General features: G+C 41.2%; 2 protein-coding genes across 11 annotated transcripts in view; both read right to left on the bottom strand.

Annotated features, from left to right (window-relative positions):
• The window catches only part of hecw2b (HECT, C2 and WW domain containing E3 ubiquitin protein ligase 2b), a 38,958-nt gene extending 29,624 nt beyond the window's left edge, over nt 1–9,334 (bottom strand). For 8 of the 10 annotated variants that reach the window (XR_005205754.1, XR_005205753.1, XR_005205750.1 and 5 more), the window contains exon 1: nt 5,074–5,633. The gene's annotated coding sequence lies outside the window, so the exon portion shown is untranslated. Of the gene's footprint in view, nt 1–5,073; nt 5,634–6,282; nt 6,715–8,012 lie in introns of those variants that run through there. The other 2 variants (XM_037761828.1, XM_037761829.1) reach the window with 2 other exon arrangements.
• A 132-nt stretch (nt 9,335–9,466) lies between these two features.
• On the bottom strand, nt 9,467–20,904 carry gtf3c3 (general transcription factor IIIC, polypeptide 3). The gene is made up of 19 exons (XM_037762044.1): nt 20,602–20,904; nt 20,053–20,128; nt 18,799–19,163; nt 18,581–18,704; nt 18,299–18,490; nt 18,044–18,209; nt 16,795–16,942; nt 16,497–16,668; nt 14,817–14,917; nt 14,237–14,408; nt 13,229–13,431; nt 12,911–13,012; nt 12,597–12,723; nt 11,293–11,518; nt 11,142–11,196; nt 10,784–10,919; nt 10,429–10,553; nt 10,195–10,347; nt 9,467–9,947 (listed from the first exon to the last, which is right to left on the bottom strand). The coding sequence occupies exons 1-19, from the start codon at nt 20,692–20,694 to the stop codon at nt 9,825–9,827; spliced, it is 2,859 nt and encodes a 952-aa protein (XP_037617972.1). The 5' UTR covers nt 20,695–20,904; the 3' UTR covers nt 9,467–9,824.
• Between the last annotated feature and the right edge of the window lie 252 nt (nt 20,905–21,156).

A 21,156-nucleotide genomic window follows, 5' to 3' on the forward strand; every position in this document is an offset into this window, starting at 1 on the left:
TTATACTGCAGAAGTCTTTAAAGTGAATGAAATTACAGCTACTGTATTATGGATGGAGGGGAAGTCTGCTTATCAGAGGCAGTCAATGCCATGATAGGAGCTTGTAATAGCTCATTATTGTCCTAATATATATCTGCATACTTTTCAACGGTTTACCCACAGAGCTGTGAAAATCTGCCATCAGAGGAAAACGAACACAGCGTGAGTTTCCACACCAGTCTTCTAGTTTGCATAGATTTACCAACCCCCCCCCCCGACTCCCCATTTGAAGAATGTCATGTTGTATTTCCGCCTCAGCAGACTGCGACTATGTACAGGCTGAATTCAGCAGGAGGAGGTGGTTGATGGCGCCGTGGCTATCGGCACGTATACATACACAGGTGAAGTCGCGCACACTCGGAGACAGAGGAGACACTGATGGAGTGTGTAGACCGGATCACAGAGCTGACTCATCACTGCCCTACTGCCCCGCCGTCTAGAAGACTCTACAGTAAGTGTGTGCGCTCATCTGAGCAGTGGGTGAGATCACCAGAGATGTTCCGATTACATTTTTCCTTCCCTATACCAAATTCCGATACCTGAACTTTGCAGTGTCGGCCAATACCGAGTACCAAGCCGATGCCAGCATGATAAAAAAAAAATCCTGGGTATGGGAACAACACTAGAGATCACAAGCTATAATGTTGTAGGAGAGCAGCTGCAAAACTACACAAATGCATGTTAGAATTGAAAACGGATTAAACTTACTTACTGCATACTACAAAAACTTTGTCTAGGCCCAACCTAGACCAACAAGTGACCTGATAGATCACCTGATAATTGATTAATAGTTTAAACTGTTTGTTTTTTTCCACAGCGCAAAAAGCCGAACAGGTTGCAAACATTGACATATAATCACCTTATATAAAGTATATCTTAATATATATCATAAAATTAGGGCGGTCAAAGTCAACGCGATAATGATGCGCTAACGCAAATTAGTTTTAACGCCACTAATATCTTTAACGCATTAACACAACTTGCAATTTTTAGGCTGTAGCGGGCAAAGCTAGAGGGAAGACACTGGGTTCATATGAAACTAGAAAAAACCTAATGAATCCATTGGTACCAATCATGTCATGCTAGCTTGTAACGAAGGAGGTTAAATAACGCTCCAAACTTATGCTAAATATTGACGAGGAAAAACTGTTATGGCCATTTTCAAAGGGGCCCCTTGACCTCTGACCTCAAGATATGTGAATGTAAATGGGTTCTATGGGTACCCAAGAGTCTCCCCTTTACAGACATGCCCACTTTATGATAATCACATGCAGTTTGGGGTCAAGTCATAGTCAAGTCAGCACACTGACACACTGACAGCTGTTGTTGCCTGTTGGGCTGCAGTTTGCCATGTTATGATTGGAGCATATTGTTATATGCTAAATGCAGTACTTGTGAGGGTTTCTGGACAATATCTGTCATTGTTTTGTGTTCTTAATTGATTTCCAATAATAAATATATACATACATTTACATAAAGCAGCATATTTACCCACTCCCATGTTGATAAGAGTATTAAATACTTGACAAATCTCCCTTTAAGGTACATTTTGAATAGATACAAAAATGTGTGATTAATTTGCGCTTCATCGTGATTAACTATTTGAATCGATTGACAGCCCTAAAATAAAATTACAAATCTCTCATTCTGCCAGTTTGTCCATGTGGGCCCCCATTCCTGAAGTGTTACACTGTACTGTGTGAGATTGCATCTATCCCCCAGCAGAAGCTTCAACTCTGCCGGTTATTTATAAATGGTGAGACTTTGTGACTAAATATACACACAACCCAGTGAAAACAGACCCAGGCACTGACATCAATACACCACAGCCAGTCGTGGTGGTGCTACAAACACAGACCGTATGCACTGGAAGTAACGCACGTACGGACGCTCAAAACCTGTTTCTGATTTGGTACTACTTTCATCCTACGTTAAGAAAAAAAAAGGAATGACGGGTAGAAGAGCATGTACATTCATCACAAGTGTTTGTTTCCTATAAAATGTTTGTGGGCTGGACAGGAGGAGCATTTCATCCCTCCGACTCCAAAACCCCTCCACTGAAATCAAAACACTGCTGATATTCTTCTAGGTGGGGCAGCGCGAGTGCAGAGAAAAGGATGCGTTACTGAATTATGCACGTGTCAGAGCTTAAAAGCTGCACTAGGAAAGATTTAGATGTAAAGAGAAAAAATAGTCGTAATCAGCCTAATTAAATCCCAAAGTGGAGCTACAGTGGAAAAGGCTGACCCAGTCCCTTAAGATGCCAGAAATGTGTCCTATTTGCCCAAATAAAGTTGTGGTGGTTGGGGTTGTACACTCTGAAGCATTCCTGGTTTGGTGTTGACAACAAATCAAAAGGTCTATTAAGTTCAACTTAGTGGTATAAATCTGGAAAAGATTTGACTTCTGAGATAGGACCACTATCACACACATATACACACACACACGCAGTCCTGAAATAGCTGTAGCGTGATTGGAGAACAATGAGGCGGTTCCGTCAGAGGCGACAGCTTCCTGTCCCCAACACACCCCTCACATTCCTCTGTGCCAGTTTGTGTGTGTTTGTGTTTCAGTGCATTCTTGTACTTCTAACCCGGTGCAGTATCCAACGTGAGAGACGTGACAGCGCTCCACCAACTCCTAGTTAGAGGGGTTAAAGCAAACCGAGGATATGACGTTAAAGCAATAAAGATGTGGGCATTTAGGTTTACTCATTACATCCCGACAACTATGCTCTGACAAAAAAACGGAAAAGTCTGGTATCTGTGGCTGTCGCAGGACTGTAATAAACCCGCCTGTGTACCTATCTACTCTGCCCGTGCACCCATTGCGCGTCACCGACTGAGTGACCAGCGAGTCTTCCACGAGCTGCCAGCTTGACAGCTGAATACTAACAATAGCCATGTTAGTTGTTTACGTTCATTATGATAATTTAGGGGTTAAAGCAAACTGATCAATACAACAATTTTGGGGGAGTGGCTTAGGATGGAAGCTTCAAGGAGGAGACGTCATGCATCATTAACGCGTCATATCTTTGGGGTACAACACAACGCATGACCGCAGCTCTAGTTACACTGCACATGTGTTATACCCCATACCCTAAGACCCGTGTCCGCCCGTGTGCCAGCCTCTTTCAATAGGCCTCGGAGGCCTGAAGGGACGGGTTGTCAGTGTTGCCAACTTGGCGACTTTTTCACGAGATTTAGGGACTTTTGGAGCTAGTGCTGCTTGCTACTTTTATTGGAGAAAAAAAAGTCGGCAACACTGGGCTGGGTTTTTTGGTTGAGTCATTTTTTAAAATCTAGCGTACTATTGCTGGTTTCTCAAGATTACCAACCCTAGCTTTAAAAGGCCCTCACACACCAAGCCGACGGACAGTTTGTAAACATCAGTCAATATCAGTCTAATTTTTGCGATGTGTCCCGCATCATCGGCTCTAGTCTGTCCATGTTTGAGTTTTTTCAGACAATTCAGCATGTTGAGAATCAATTGGCGGCGCCCATTTGTGAGAAAAATCATTCTGATTGGCTGTTCAGTTTAAGCAAATCAACGCAAGAGAAGAGAAACTACACTCCAAACGGATATTTTCACAACAACATGGCCAAAATGGTAGGCAGACGCCGCTTTGTTTCATGTACGTATCATAACAACAGCTTGTATATCCGGCGTCCTCGCTCTTCTTGTTTTCCTTTTTGAATGACGAATACAGACTACTGCCACCTGCTGGTGTGGAGAGTTATGTCATCTCACGCAGGCGCAGAACATAAGTGGTAGTTGACCGTCGACTGTAGTCTTTGCGGTGTGTTCGAGTGCAACTTTTTGGCCAAGACAAAGACGACGTGAGGCGACGTAATGGTGGGCCTTCGTTCGCCGCTAGTTCTTTGATGTTGGATTGGTCCGTCTGGGCCCTAGGAGAAAGAATCTACAGGGTCTTTTTTATCAGGGATGGCAAATTATTCTCTGTTCTAGCCTCACCACCACATATATTTTTCATAAGAATTGGCTACTGCAGCTTATAAATCAACCACCTATTGGCACATAGAGGTTTACACTTACTGATGATGATGATGGAATTTGTTAGTTTACACAATATGGCTGCAGTTTCATCCTCCAAGACCCGGGGGTTTGATTCACGGAAAAGCACGGGCAAGGATGCATTGATATTATGAAAGTTGTATCAAATATCGGGTCAATAGGCGCAGTAGTCAAAAATAGGCTGAAAGCATCTGAGAATCTCCCTTTGTATTGGAGTGCAATGCCAAGATGCAGCAGAGTGGCGGTGGAGTATAGATTTCTACTGAAGTGTCCCTGAGCAAGACACTGGAAACCTGTTCAAGTGTCAATGAGGGAAAAAAATTAATGAATCTTATCCAGCATCAACCAAAACACTTTATGACGGATGCTACACATCCAAACTAAAAATGTTTTTTGCAAAGATCCAAATATTTTTTAGTGATAAACACACATCTGCAAGAGAAACACTGGTGCAAGCTAAAGGAAAGCCTCATTTGTCAGCCACAGATGACCTGCCAATCAAATTAACCTCGGCCTACACTGTTGTTTATTACATACAGATTAGTTTCAGATCACTATGGAGCTATTAGGGAAGGAAATAGGAGGAGATGAGCTGTTATTGTGGGACTGATCTGATTGTGTGAACACACCACAGCTCTGATCTGATTTACTCACATTCTTTAACAGTGTGCAGGCCTACTGCATGTGTGTGTGAGCAGGTTTTCACTTTTTGCATGATGCTGAAGATCTGATTTTTAGCTTTGTTTTTGTTGTTGTTTCTATTAGGCCTTTTATTTGCCACCATGATCACATCAAAAAGCATGACTTCATCGGCTCACAACAGCAGCCAGATAAGGAGGCAGATAACAGAAGCAGTAGATCAGATTGATGAGTGAAAAAACAAAATGTGATGAAATACATTTTGCTTGTGGAGATCAATTAAAAGGCAACATGTGAGGCTGCCAGATCTACATAGCAACAAACTAAATCTCTGTATTACATATGAGACACCTCGCTTACCTTTGCTGGGATGATTTAAACGACCACACCTGCATGCAAAATCCCCACGAAGAAGTCGCTTAATTATTGACGACGGACCTCCATACGGCCCACCGAACACCACCGACTCTTCATCGGCTTCCTAGCGGGATCCGGTGCTCCAGAGCCCGGCCACACAGCGCGGCCGCTGCCCCCCTCGCTCGGTAGTCTCCAGGCCAGTCTGAGCTGAAAACCTCCCTTTGGGTTGTTTTTAAATCATAGTTGCCATCTTCTCTCTTGCACAGCGTCGTTTATTCCTCCGTGGTGTCGCCAGGCTGGGGAGAGAAGAAGACGTTCATCTCTTATTTATTCGGCTGGACCGATGAACATCCGCCGCCTCCCCGTTTCCGCTGCACTTTATTCCCGTTGTGCTTGTAACGCTCTTCCACACCGGAGGCTGATAACACCGACCGCATTCTGATTACAACGACATATCTCCGTTATTAGTGCTGGTGAGGAACTTTGTTTTTAAGAAGCCAGGCCTTGTTGTGGGAGTCCATAGTGAGCAAGCTCGGCATCAAAATAACTGATTTAACGCCTCCCTCCTCCTCCCAGACCCCGGGTTCCTAAACTGAGGTTCGGGGACCTTCTAAGGGTCGTCACACGAAATGTTCAACCAAGTTAAAGGTCCCATATTATAAAAAATTTAAATTTTCATATTTTTTTTATTATATAGCAGGCTTAAAGGGACTGTTTGTAACTTTTTACACGTATAAATCTACCGGGTCGGTTTCCCATGCGTGCTCGCATATGCGCGCTCGCGTGTGGCTATGCTGTTCAGACTCAGACTCCAACACAAACTACACGGAAGCACCAAAACCTCTTGGTTGTATCTAGTGAAGCCCGACTTGCAGAACAGTGTTGGCGGCGGTCGTAGTACGCTTGGGAGACCGTAGCTTTGGTTTCAAGGGTGCCGGTGTCTCCCTTCGGCTGCGGTCAGAGACGATAACGTTTCTCTTCATGCTTCAGCCCCGGAGGCTGAGGCAGGAAAAGCCAACACTAAGATCAGCATTGATTCATGGAGAGACCTCCGTCTGGTCAGCTAACATTACTGCCAAGCAGCTGAAATATAGAGTGTAGAGTCACCTTACTGTTTTGAGCGATTTGATGAACCTGAAAATGAGCATGATATGGGACCTTTAAATGAAAAATGTAAGCATTTTAAAAGAAAAAAAATAAGCTCCATTTTACCTTTCTGTGGCAAGAGCGCCGCCATGTTGCAGTACTCTAGCCTGTGACGTCACAAGGTTGGTTGGTTGGCTCGGCTGAGTTATGCAGATGATACAACGGTAGAGACCGTGAAAGACGGAGACTGAGGAGACAAAAGAGGGGACCCCAGCCAACATGGTTATGTGGGCCCCACATGGGTTATGCTGGGGGTACCTGGGTTCCAAGTGGGTATGGGCCGAAAATGGGCATCTCATCTGGGGCCCAGTTGGGCTACACTAAGTACGTAGGTCCCACATAGGCTCCCCAGGTGGGTTCTAGGTGGGTCACTAATGTGAAATTAGTGGATAGGCTCAGAATGGGCAACACAAATGGGGCCCACTTGGGTCAACTAAATTGGTCCCACATACGCTCCCCGTGTGTGCCACCCATGTGGGTCAATGTACATTATTGTATTGTTCCTGGATGTAAAGATGTGTTTTACAATGTTAAAACCAAGGACAAGCTAGCTATCGGGTCAACATTAGCGTACCAAAACTACCGTCACAAAGTCAAACTTATCTCCAAAGCAAACACTAGAGACATTATCGGCCAAATGTTACCTGTGTTCTCCTTTAACTAGCTAACTAAATAGCTATCTAACTCGTTGATACTCTCAAGCCGACGAGCACACGGGCCGACATAATTATCATTATGTACGTAAAACATGAACATGGCTATTGTTAGTACTCACAGCTGTCAAGCTAGCTAGCTAACTTTGCTATGTTCAACGCACAGATGAAATGTTATCTTACCTGATGTGTTTTATCCAGCGACTCCTTCAGAGAGAGACGTCACTACGCCACTTTTGGGATGTGTCGTCTTTCTAATTACGTATTTTCACAGTCTGATACCTCAACAGTTTTACAACAAACTGCGACTATCTTCACTTGCAAAATTATGTTTTAAATTGACAAACATACGTGTGATTCATGTTGTAATTCAGACGGTATCAAAACATTATTTGTCTTTCACTTTTGACTACCGTACATATTTCTTCAGAAACGAGGCAAAAGTGAGCATGGCTGACATACCCCCGCTCACTGCTTGAATCCCTACTAAAGTTTTTGGAACTAATATAATTAATGGGCATTAACTAATTAACTAATGGGCAACCTGGACTTCTAACCCCCAAAAGGCACAACTAGACCACACTGTCAACCATCATACCAAATTTAAGGTTCCTAAGTTTAATAGTTTCTGAGTTCTGCTACGGAAACGAAAGTGTGACACGCAAACGGACGGACGGGTTTTATTATAACCCCCGACTACATTGTCGCGGGGGTATAATAAGGTCCCATGGTGGTCCACCGGAAGAGGAAGACTTTGCCTCTCTATACCGGACATTTTTTTTTTTTTTTTGTCAGAGCATTTGATTTATTGATAACTGTCGGGATGTAATGAGAATTTCAACAAATATAACAAAAAAATGTTTTTGAAGATTACCAACCCTAGTTCTAATTAATACCAAGATATTATTGGGTACCACTTCGGGTGTAAATACAAGAGCATAATCATAAATATTTTAAAGTGACATCAAATTACATAATAGAATGTGGTAATTTTAGAACAGTATTCTCAGTTTATTGTAATTTACTAAACTGTACCACATTATGCTCTACATCCAGACGGAGATTGTTGTGATTTTTTTTGATTCAGTGGGCAAATTTTTGGCAGTTTCTATTACTGTGTTTTTGAGCAATATTACTTCTTACATTATTCAGTGATTGGGGCAACAAACAAAGCCCTACCCCCCTTCCACCAGTAGGCCTGTCCCGCCGCTGGCTCTGGCCTAGATGGAATGCAGTGACCCGGGGAGGAAACATGATGGAAGCAGACGGTCAGGATAGGAGAGAGGGAGGGATTTGGCAAATAATCCCACCGCCTTAATCCCTGCAACAACAAAAGAAAAAGTCTGTCCATCTATCTTTTTGTCACATTACTGTGACATAAAAAAAAAAAAAAATCACAGCAGAGAACATGACCAAAGCAACATCATGCTCATTTTTATGATTAAAAAATATATCTGAGACTCTTGGACTTAAAATATTTTGTTAACAAAAATAGTACCGTCATTAGAAAATGGGTTATAAACATTATTGTTTTAAAAAGTTTAATTCCTACAGTAGATTTAGGCCTGTACATGTACAAAAAATACAAACTAAATAAGAAAATAGAATATCCACGGACATGAGACTGTCTACATTCATTTAGCTGGTAAAATATAAATACTATGAAAACATATTAAATCACATAGCCTTACATATACAACACAACTGAAATCACAGCATTAATGTCCATATGTTATGACAAGACAGAAATTTGAACCCAAGAGCTGTTTTGTATGGAGGACAAAAATGACATGTTCATAAATCAATCAATACAGAAATAAATAAATATGAATACATTTAAATGAATAAATTAAAGCTCGATTAATACAAACATTCCTAATTAAATGCATAATAAAATACATGAATAAAGGTTAATTGCAAAATAAAAATCTATGGATACATTTATACTTTAATTATTTCCTGTATCTCTGTATGTTAATGAGGTAGGTGGTACTAACCTCACTGTAAAGCACCTACCAGTATGCACCAGTCAGCTCGTAATACAGCTGAAACGATCCTGTGACCAATCGTGCTACAGTGAAGTTAGTATCATCTAACTCATTAACACACAAAAATCAATAAATCAAACTCTAGAAAAACAGAAATATATAAATGTACCTTGTGGAAATACAAAATGTAAATTACTATGGCTGTCAAAGTTAACGTGATAATAACTTGTTAACGCAAATCCGTTTTAACGCCACAAATTTCTTTAACGCATTAACACAACTTGCAATTTTTAGGTTGTAGCGGACTAAATTTTAAGAAACTGAAGGATGCTAAATAACTGAAAATGCTATTATGTTATGATTTGAGCATATTTTTTATGCTAAATGCAGTACCTTTGAGGGTTTCTGGACAGTATTTGTCATTGTTTTGTGTTGTTAATTGATTTTAAATAATAAATATATACATACATTTGTATAAAGCAGCATATTTGCCCACTCCCATGTTGATAAGAGTATTAAATACTGGATAAATCTCCTTTTAAGGTACATTTTGAACAGATAGAAAATTGAGATTAATTAGAGATTAATCGTGATTAACTATGGACAATAATGTGATTAATCGTGATTAAATATTTTAATCGATTGACAGCCCTAGTAGAAATACAAAATGTAAATTATGTAAATTCAAAATTAAAATATTGTTAAATCATTACCAACATAAATGTATTTAGTTACTTATGCATTTACTCATTTGTATATTAATTTCAGGTTGTATTGATTTATTTTTATTTGTTGATTCAAATATTTATTTATTTCAGTATTTAATTCAGCATTTAGTCACGTATTTGTTTATTCATGAATAAATCATTTTTAGTCCTCCATATTTTTGTACTTTATACTTGCAGGGAGTCTCAAAACTCAAAATCAAAAAACACTGGCACAGATGGTGAGGCATTTGTGTGCATTTTCAAACAATGCAGTGTGTGTTGATGAGCTGGTGGGCCATTTCCATGTTCCCGCTGGCCTGGTAGATGAGAGAGAGGTTAAAGGCGATCTCTCTCCTCAGATCCAGCTGATCATCGGCGATACCCTGCAGGGAGGCCCAGTGGAGAAAGGATGAAGAGAGGGATAGACACAAAGAGGAAATGATCTTGTAAGGCTACATTATTGTGGCCTACTGGAGAATTGTCTGTGCACAAAAACTGGCAAGAAAAAGAGTTGTGGATGTAGATCCATTCATCTAAATAAAAGTGAGGTTTCTAAATTGAGTTGCTATGATATAGCAGGCTGCTCAAACATAGTACATGAAGAAAGAAATGTGATATATGTATACAAACCTCCAGTTTCTGAGCAGGCAGTGTAAGTGCCTTCTGGTAGTAATGTATGGCCAAATGTATGAGGCCTATCTGGTGCAGGGCTCTGCCCAGGTTGTACATGCTCTCCTGACACTCTCCACGCAGCTCCACATACCGCCACAGAAAGGAGAAACCCTGGAAACACCCACGTATATTTAACAACAGAGTAGAGGATGTAACTGTAAAAGCTAAAAGAGGGACACGCAAACACTGTACCTGCAGCACCAGTGTATGTCGTTTGGCAACATACTTCTGAGATGCCATGTGGAAGAAGGTGAGACCCACACACAGGCTGTGGAGTGGGTTGTCGGGGTGAGTCTGGAAGGCCTGAACATACTGGCCTAAAGACACACAAAATGTGTTAGATGAATACCAACGGAAAATTATCGACAAATATTTCCTAACCTCAACCTAACTGGTAAAAACGAGGCAGTAAAAATGGTCAGGAACGTTAATTTACGCACAAATTCGCTCTCTTCTCTCGATTTATAGATAAGGCCTGCTGTGAAACACTGATGTAAAACATGCAGAACAAGCGTTCAGTCAGTAGTAGCGTGTGTTTGTTCGGTACCTAGCGCATGTTTGAAGCTCCCCGACACCATGGCGTTGTGTCCGCACAGGACACACAGGGCGTGGTTGTCAGGATATTTTAACAGCAGACGCAGACAGAAGCGATGGTGACGCTGGTGTTGGGAGGTTATCGTCAGCTGAGGGGAATACAAAAACAAAACATCTCAGACATTTGATTACATCCACAAGAACAGACACATGCCCAGGGACAGTGTTAAAAACTATTTCTGTCACTGATTGAATTGGGTAATTGAAGTCGTTATCTATGCTCTCTTCAAAGCCACCAGACTCCTTTGACAAAAACAGTAATTGCGCACTAGGAGGGCATTTTGTATATGAAAAGATACATTTTCACACACTTGGTTGAAAATATTCCAAAGCTGAGGCAGTTCCACATTTTCCATCAGCATCAATCTGTTGAGAAGAGAAAAAACAGACAAGACAATTTACATTTTACTTTTCAACAACTGACTGATTCTCTGCCCGACGGAGCTGTACGTGCGAGTCTACCTGATGTAGTTGTAGGCCTTGTAGTAGTTGTGGTCGAGGACGGTGGCGGACAGGCCGAAGCACTCCATCTCCTTCCTCCGGGGCTTGTTGTCGTAGAAGGAGTAGAACTCCATGGCGGACTCTACCAGCAGCTCGGCCTCCTCGTAGCGCTGCACCTCACACAGTGTCAGCACGCAGCTCACCAGCAGCTGCCACCAGTCTTCTTTGGACAGAACGTTGGTTTTACCTGGGCACAGGGATGAGATCGGTATGGCATCAGTATGAATTGTAAAGACACATAACCTTCAAAGTGATGCATACAGTAGATAGAGCGTCATGTTGCCTTACACATCCAATAACCCAAAGCATCCACACAGAGAGGTTTACAGATTTTAATGTTGGATAGAAAGATCACTGATATTGGCTCAGTACTCGGTCGATTCACATCACACATGTTCATGTTTGTTTATTGTTTGTCCGTCTTCAATATCTAAATTAATACAGAAGAATACAGTACAAATATTTGCATGTATGTAGTCAGAGATATCCTGAAGTCAAATATATCAGTCATTGTCAGGAATTATATATTACATTTTTTCCAGCAACCCAAAAATCAAAGAATAAAGACATTTCCCTCACAAATTAGTGGTATTTTCTTTTTAATTTATAAGGGATATGTAATGTTTTATACTTCTGGTGGATATAATCCAATCAATCTTATTTCCATATATTTATTTTGTACATACAGTTCCCTTTGTTAACACCTTATTTTGAAAACACGGATGTATTCTTCCTCTAACTTCTCCAAGGTGGTCTCTAGCTCTCCCGTCAGCTCCGTTCTCTTTATACATCCATGGTCAGCTCCATCGTGCGGCTCGACCGCACATTACCGCGATACGATAACGCTTCCTGTCCATGACAGAGTTAGCATGCAGCTTTATCCGTGATGTCTAGCTCTGCTTTTCCTGTCACTGTGTGAAACCCAAAGTGTTTCCATCCTTCACTGGATGTGTAGTGTTTACCACGCTAGATTTAAAATGCAAGGGTGCAGGTCGTATCCTTTTCATCATATTTGCTCAGAGTTACCAACTGCAGCTTTAATGAGTTAAACATGCTTCAAATGCTGTCCTTTCAGAGAGAAATAAACAGCTCCACATATGGTAACTGTGAATAAGTGCTGACAGTGAGCAATATCTGGCCAACTGCTCTGTGCTGCTCGTGCCAACTACAGGCTCTGTACATCAGCCAGGCAACCAGGTATGAAGACTTAAAGCAGACAACCATCAAATACACACACATATTTATATATATATATATATCCTTACCAGTGTTGTCCAGATAGGCAGCTTCATGGTCAGCAAGCTCTGGCAGCATGGCCTTCACCAGTCTCAGGTGAGTCTCACCCGACACGGTTACAGAACGCACACACACCTTGGCTCGCTGCATGGCCACCTAAGACACCGGAAAATAAGGAATTGCCCTTTAAAGTGTTTTGTTTTACTAAATAATGACTTCTCTCTACAATCTGTCTGTACACATGATTCCACGTTAGCTTTAAACAACTCAATGTTAAAAAATATATATATATTTTTGGATGAATCATCCTCAGTGCATGTGGGTGTGTTTATGAGTGTGTCACCTTAAGTAGCATGGAGATCATAGTGATCATAGCATCCAGGTAGCTCTGTGTTTGTCCCTGAGTCTTCAGCAGTGTGGAACGATGCAGCAGCAGCTTTAATTCCTACAACCACGGCATATATAGAGATATGATTATACACACAGGTTTTTAATTGTTCAGTATTTATTAAGTATGTATTTCATGTATGCCCCTTAAAATGATATGATATTCCAGGAATTCCATGACCGATGGGTACACTTTAAAACTGATAAAATGCAGTATCTAAGTCCTCTTAAGAACTAGATACCTGTTACCCCCTACAAAAACACATGCTCTTGCCTTTTGTGCTGCTGACGAGTCCTGTGCCAGTGTGTCGCTGTCGTACATGGACTCCAGAGCCTTGAGGGCGCACTCCGGCCGGCCCAGCTGCTGCTGCAGGGTGGCCAGGGAGAGCCGGGCCTCCAGGTGCTGCGGAGCCATCTCCACCACCTTAGTGTAGCTCTGCGCTGCCACCTCCATGTGGCCCAGCGCCTTCAGGCACTCTGCGTGGGAGGAGTGATGAAGGTGTTTATGTAACAGTGGTTTTCATTTCCTCTAATCAGAGCCAAATTGAGGGGCCATTTCAAATCCTGTCTTGCGGTCATAGCCGTGGAGAATTGTTTGGATGCATACTTCTGGAGATACGCTTCTCATCTACCAAAGCTGTCTGAGCAGGATTATGGTTATTATTTACACTTTCGTGGTTTCTTTTACTAGTTGAAGCTTTTAAAGACATTCAAGTCAAACTGAAATTAATTTTTCCTAAGAATTAAACAATATACTACATTCAGTTGCCAGTTTATTAGGTCCGCCGAGCTCAAACTAATGCCGTCTAAGACAACAGTCCTGCAATAAGTCCTCCTACATGAAGGGAAATGCCCAGAGGCTTGAAGCTTAAATGCTGTTTCCACAAATAGGTCCAAAAATATGTTAAAAAAAAAGGAAAGAAATATGCACAACAACTATTTTCTTACACAAAAAGTGAGAATAACATTCAGAGTTGTTAAGAGTAACGTAAAGAGTATTAAATACTTGACAAATCTCCCTTTAAGTAACATTTCGAACTGATAAAAAATGTGTGATTAATTTGTGCTCAATCGTGATTAACTATGGACAATCATGTGATTGATTACGATGAAATATTTGAATCGATCGTCAAATCTGGGGGGGAGGGCCGGGGGGAGACGGCTCTCCTATATTTTCATTTTGGCCTGCAATACCCCTTTTTAAACGCTAGTTGTCAATGTTACATATTGTCCATTTGAAGATATTTGAATCTCTTAAAGTTCTGCTTTCTGTCGGTCTCACCTGCATGTCGGAGCCAGACGACGGCCAGGTTGTACTTCTCGGATATGACGAGGGCAGATAGCAGAGGCAGTGCGGTCATGTACTCGCCCTCCTCCAGGTAGGCTTCACTTACATCCAGGTACAAGTCACCAATCTCCTCTGGACTCTGCTCCATCAGCGTTGACACCAGTCCCTGTGAGGGGGTGGGTACAGATGTTTATAACCATTTTCAGTGCATGGAAATTCATATTACTACCATGTAATAAAGAACACACCACCATATGCATAAAATCTGAGTAAGAAAAGTTAATATTTTTTTATGCAATCAGAACAGTGGGATATGCATTTGCATTTAATACAGTCCCTGTAACATCCAACATCTTAGCACTACTTTGAGAGGACACATACACTGAGAGGGTGCATCTCTTTGCAAATTAAATAAAGTATTTGCTGAGTTAATCTTTGCATGTAAAGAAGACAAACAATACAGTATCTCAAATATAACATCACAATATTCAATATTTTCTTACACCCCTACTTAAGTTAGATTTTCTCAATGATGCACCTGTGTTACAATGAAAAACTTGTAAGTTCTGTTTACCTCCAGGGGTGTGTTGACATGCAGGTGTATGAGGCACACCGTTAGCTTGGCTTTCAGGTCCACTGGGACACTGTCCGGTACCTCTACATCCTTAACTTCACCTGGAGACACACACATACATACATCCTCAGTCAGCGTTACTATGCTCCAAAAATAACAACTATGATTTCAGTGTCTTTGATGATGGAGAGGAGTGTGGGAATTGTGAGAAAATTCACAGCTAAGGCGTGAAGTCCAAGCTACATTTCCACAATAACACAACAAACCCCTGTGGACCTTTGAAAATCATGCAATCCTTCTTTTAAGTTAAAGGATTCTGTATCTAAATCTGTTTTGGCCATGTTTTCATGGTCATGTTTTCATGTAGGCCTGTTTCATGGTCAACATGGTAAACTGTTTTCTCGGTTCCTAAGCTGTTATTAGGTCCCTGTTAAAAAACAACAACCTTGACCCTACTGTACAAAGTACCATTTCAGGACCAAATACAGACTCCACGTCAATTCTAGCTCTTTGCTAAGGACAATATCCCCGCTGTTGAAGTGAAATACTTCACAATATCCAAATGGCTTGCTGAGAACAAATTTGTGAAGCTGCATTTTAGTCTGTCCTTAATAAAGTCGTTATTATTATTATTATTATTATTATTAAAATCAATTATATGTAGATGAAAAGTTAAAAACAAAGCTGTTTTTGTTTGTATGGTTCTCAAAAAGTTCACATTTTGGAACAAATATGATTCAGAGACATGATTTTCTGTAATCCACATTGAAGTGTGAGTGCACACTACAGAAACATGTGAGCTAACTTTGCGTCTTGAATAAAAGAACACAAAAAGATTATTTTTTTATGAAGGATAATAATCACTTTTATGGACTCTGTATAGTCGGTGTACAATACATATGACTGGGTTAATTGGTGCCTAAGCATTACAAGACAGTTAGACAATGCAGCACAGACACGCAGAACAAAACTATTTTCTATTTGCTGCCGACTCCGGTTCGAAATGTCAAATTGTCCTCCCAGGGTTAGGCTTTCTACAGGAATTATCTCATCTATTATCTAATGAATAAGCAGCGGTGATTTTAGTGTTTTGCTTTCCAAGAAAAAAATGTCTCTTGGGTTTAATAAAACATCCCTCAAGGTAATAAAAATGTCAAATTGTATTTTCAGCCCCTCTGTGTTTGTCCATGAGGAAGACAGCCAACATCAACAAGCTAGCTACAGTTATTGTAGCTACTATCAATGATACCAGAGGGCCTGTTTCATGAAGCAAGTTTAACTTAGTCTGGATCTGCATGTGATTATCATAAAGTGGACATGTCTGTAAAGGGGAGACTCGTGGGTACCCATAGAACCCATTTTCATTCACATATTTGGAGGTCAGAGGTCAAGAGACCCCTTTGCAAACGACCATCCCAGTTTTTCCTCGCCAAAATTTAACGCAAGTTTGGAGCGTTATTTACCCGCCTTCATTACAACGATTAAAACTGCTACCTGCTACAAGGTAAAAATCGCAAGTTTTTATCACGTTAACTCTGACAGCCCTAAATTTAACATGTAAAGAAAAGCACCAATAACACGTTACATCAGTCAAAATCATATGAAAACAAGGCAGCTGTAAGGTCAAAGAGAAGGGGAGTATTTGCATACTGATTTACGTTTTTGTAAAGAGTTACTCACCGTTCTCTTCTGCAGCTATTTCCTCTACAGTCTTCGTCTTTGTGCCTTCTTCAGTCTTCTTGTCTTGCTCTTCAGTCGTCTCCTCTGCCACTTTCTCCTCTTCACTTGGTACCACGGACTCTGATTTGGATTCATCCCGGACCAAAACAATGCCTGCAAACTGGACCAAGACCTAGGAAAACACACACAAAATACAGTATATGCAATCATTAAGACAAGATGCAACTTTTGTTTGCTCTCTCTCTAAATAACTCCATCAAGCTTTCGCTTCACTGGACACAAACACGCAGAGGTCTACCTGCAGGGCCTTGTTGTACTGGTGGTTGGCGATATAGAGCTCAGCTGCCATGTTGATGAAGTCATCGCTGACCAGGCTGGGGTGTCGCGCCAGAGCTTCCTCTATTACACCCAGAGCTGAGGGCAAATCATTGCTCTCAAAGTAACTCCTAAACATGACACACAAGAGATGCAGATGTTTCTGACAACCTACAGTCATGACATGTTTAATCGTACATTAATCAAATTTTTTATCAGTTCAAAATGTACCTTAAAGGGAGATTTGTCAAGTATTTAATACTCTTATCAACATGGGAGTGGACAAATATGCTGCTTTATGTAAATGTATATTAGGGCTGTCAAAATGAACGCAAATTCATTTTAACTCCACTAATTTCTTTAACACATTAGCGCAACTTGCAACCAGAGGAACTGAGAGAAGCTGAAAATATTGATATTTTTTAAACGTAAACTAAAAACCCATCTATTTAGTCTGGCTTTTATGTATGTGTTTTATAATTTTATGGTTTTATTGTTTATACTTATTTTATTTATCATCATTATAGTGTTTATTTGACTCTATGTTGTTTAATCAGCATTTTATTGCTGATCATTATCATCTCTTTTATTCTATTTTGTTTTATTAATATTTCATTATTTTAATACAATCTGCTTATTTTGTATAGTTTCATAATTTTTATTTATTTATCTTTATTCCTTGTATTTTATTTATCTTTTATTATCTTAAATACCCATCTTTTATTGCTTTCTTTTTCAATGAACTTTCATCTTGGTTGTTTTGGTGTGCATTAGTCTCTAAATCCATTTTTAATATTCTACTTTGTCAATCGTCTGTACAGCACTTTGAATTGCATTTGACTTGTTTGAAAGTTGCTATATAAATAAATAAAATTTGATTGCAATTTTTAGGTTGTAGTGGGCTCAGTTTTAAAGCTAAAGTGAAGGTACTGACATCATATGAAACTATAAAAACCTAAGGAATCCATTGGTACCAACTAAGTCATTGTTGCTTGAGAAGGACATTAAATAATGCTCCGTTACACTTTGACGATGAAAAACTGGAATGACCAACACCCAACAGCCCTAGTTGTTAATCAAATACAATGTTAAACTGGGGCGGATGTCATGTATGTACCTGTATGTATATAACGATTCTAATAGGTGTTAAGTCTTTTAAGTGTTAGGCTGGCTTCTGTGGATGAATGTGTTGGTCTCGATTGTCTGTCTGTGTGTCAGTGTGTGTACTGTACTTGGCCATGTCCTTGGAGAGCTGCATGAAGTGCTCTCCGTCCTCCATCGGCAGCAGTGTTAGGATCCTGCGGTAGCCATCCATGCACTGTTTGTGCTCGCCCAGACGCATGTGGAGGCTGGAACGCTCCCACACGTAGCGCACGTTGGTGGGGTCGTACTTAATGGCTGGGAAGGCAGAGGGCAAGAGGGAATAAAGTATATTAATATATACACAGTATATACCTGAATCTTTGATTCTTGAGTGTCAGACTGACCCTTTGAGTAGCAGACAATGGCCTGTCGGATGTTGTCCTGCTCCAGAGACATTTCTGCCAGTCGGATCCACTCCTCACAGTCGGAGGGGTTCAGGTGGGCAGCGATCAGACCAAACTGCAGAGCTTTGTCCATGTCTTCATCATCCTCGTAGATCATAGCCAATGTGGAGAAAGGCTCATAGGCCAGAGGAGCTGGAAGAGAACAGAGAGAGGATTCATTTAGATAAATGATAAAAGGCCAAAACTGGGTAACTCCACAAACACACACAAGTTGTTTCATACCCTGTCTTATGATCTCCATACACATCAAGATGGCGTCCTCTTTCTCTCCTCTGGCGTAGCGGATGTTGGCTTCTCCCATCAAGCCTCTCAGAGCTCGGGGCAGTTTGCTGCGATGACGCCGCTCCTGGACACGCACACAAAGTCACACACATTAAGAGCTGGGAACATACAGACTTTTCCTTCCAGATCCTCCTCGTCCTCCTTCACCACCACTTCACCTTCATCATCTTCTTGTTTTCTCGGTTCAGCTCCATCTCCAGCGCAAACACGTCCCCCACCGACAAATCCTCCTCCTCCTCCTCCAACTCTCTCTTCTTCCTGCTCCTCCGTCCTCTCCGTCCTTTTCCCGCTCTCCTCTTTCTCTTCACTGTCTCCTCCACCTCCGCCTCCGCCTCCGCCTCCACCTTCCCAACCCCCTCTTCCTCCACCTTGTAATCCTCGTCATCTTCATCATCAACGTAGCTCAAGCTGTCCTCCTCTTCCTCCTCCTCCTCCTCCTCCTGCTCTTCTGAAGATGGTGGTATTGGTCTTTCTCCCAGCATGGTGGCAAAGGCCTGCTGGACCCCCGGGCTGACTCCTTCCTCTGACAGGAGGGGAGAATATTGTCATGTGATGTCATCAACAGTAACACATAGTAATAATAATAATTGTGTTTTTTTTTAACTCACAAATAACTTTCAGTATCAATTCATCTGCTGATTATTTTTCTTGTTTAATTCATTAATCGTTTGCTCAACAAAATGACAGAAATTGCCCATCACAACTTCGCAGAGCCAGTATAGTCATTATATTCACATTGCTTGTTTTGCAGGGCCATAGTCCAAAAACAATGATATTCAATCAGTATATTATATCATATATGGCAAAGAAAAGCAGCAAATATCCAGATCTGAGATGCTGAAACATTTTTTTGGTGATTTAGATTTTAAAATCTAATCTCTATCTCTGCCCTATGTTTATAGAGTGCTGCAGGAATAAGTCCTAAAACACGGACATAAGTTAGTATTTTAGCATTTCCGGTTACCTCATCTCAAAGTCAACAGGTTTTTGGTTAAATGCTTGAAATAAAGTCTTCATGTGTCTTAAAAAAGTGGCTAAATGAGACTACAAAACGTCAAAAAACCATGACTTCAAACATGGTAACGTGATCCTCCACAACCCACTCTATCCAAGATCAGATGAGAAGAGATCGAGGTGGTGACTGAGTATAAGTACCTTGGACTTATTATAGACAACAAGTTTTCCTGGGATCAATATGCCAATGCTATTTTAAAAAGGGCCAACGCCACATGTAGTTTCTTAGATAACATTTCTTTTTTTAACACTGGCAATAAAATTCTCACTCTATTTTACAAATCTTTTATTGAGAGCATCCTTTGTTATTGTATTGTATGTTGGTATAGCCTTGCCTTTAAACTGTGTCTATATTGTGTTTATTGTGCAGAAATGTAAAAGACAGGCAGCAGTTGTACCGGTGTTCCCTGGGGTCTGTGCAGAGGTGGAGGGCTGAGCATCATCCTCCACACCGTCAGCAGACACCTCGGACTCCTGAGGAGGAAATAATGCAGATTTTAGAGCAGACCTTCAAGTATATTATCTTGACAATAATTCTAAACACAAGCTGTTTTTTAATCTTTATTTATTCAGGGGGAGGTTCACTGAGAGTCTCTTTTTCAGGAACACCCTGATCACATTCACACCTGGAAGCTGCCCAGTACAACCACAGTCTGACCTGCTGGTCACTGAGCAGCTCAGGTTAAGTGCCTTGCTCAAGGGCACCTAGGTGGTGGTAATGAGGAAGGGGCAAGTGCTGCTTTTTCACTTTCCCCACCCACATTTACCAATTTACTGCTGCATAGTTAGCTAACGCAGCAGTATCACCCTTTAGCTAACGTGAACATAACATAAGCGCTAACGTTAGCTAGCTAGCTATGCTAACGTTAGCTCTGCTCCAGAGCAGTGGTGGGTTTAGCCCGGTTTAGTTAACTCGCTTTGGTATATATAATAGTGTGTGATTGTACCTTGGCTTTCCGCTCATCTCTCCGCTTGTCAAACTCCTCAAAGGTGATCCTGCCCTCCAGGTAGTCTATGAGCTCCGCGCTGAACCCAGACATCTCTGACTCTGTTGAAGAGAGGCTTCTTCACACTAACTGCGTCATATATAGCTTCTTCTTCTTATGTGGTACGTCATATCACGCTAGAGCAGTAGCAACATATAAACTGTTAAAAGAAGAAGACATCCTCACTGCTGACTGCTACACTTTCACCATGGAAACACAAACCGCCCGGCATGTTGACCTGCAGTGACGTCACGTGCAACAACATCCGGAGTGGCGTTTTCAAAAACTCTCGCGAGACTTGCTGACCGACGAGCTATCCTAACCTTAAACTATTCGAGGTTAATGCCTAACCCAGGGGACTAGTAGCAACCTGCGGCTCTGGAGCCACATGCGGCTCTCTAGCTTCTCTCCAGTGGCTCTCTGTGGATTTATAAAAAAAATAGTGGAAATGAATAACTGTTTTTTGTCTACATTTTCATTTTTATTTATCATTGTTGTAGGTCTATGGTACGACGG

Source organism: Sebastes umbrosus, chromosome 24 (assembly GCF_015220745.1).
Source record: "Sebastes umbrosus isolate fSebUmb1 chromosome 24, fSebUmb1.pri, whole genome shotgun sequence".
NCBI classification, from domain to species: Eukaryota; Metazoa; Chordata; class Actinopteri; order Perciformes; family Sebastidae; genus Sebastes; species Sebastes umbrosus.

What these genes read in the sequence shown, in the direction of transcription:
- gtf3c3 (XM_037762044.1), bottom strand. Translation starts at nt 20,694, where the DNA reads ATGTCTGGGTTCAGCGCGGAGCTCATAGACTACCTGGAGGGCAGGATC. An exon ending in TGCCTATCTGGACAACACTG is followed by an intron (nt 11,519 to 12,596) that starts GTAAGGATATAT and finishes CCCTGTGCCCAG; the next exon opens with GTAAAACCAACGTTCTGTCC. An exon ending in TTTGGAATATTTTCAACCAA is followed by an intron (nt 10,920 to 11,141) that starts GTGTGTGAAAAT and finishes TATTCCCCTCAG; the next exon opens with CTGACGATAACCTCCCAACA.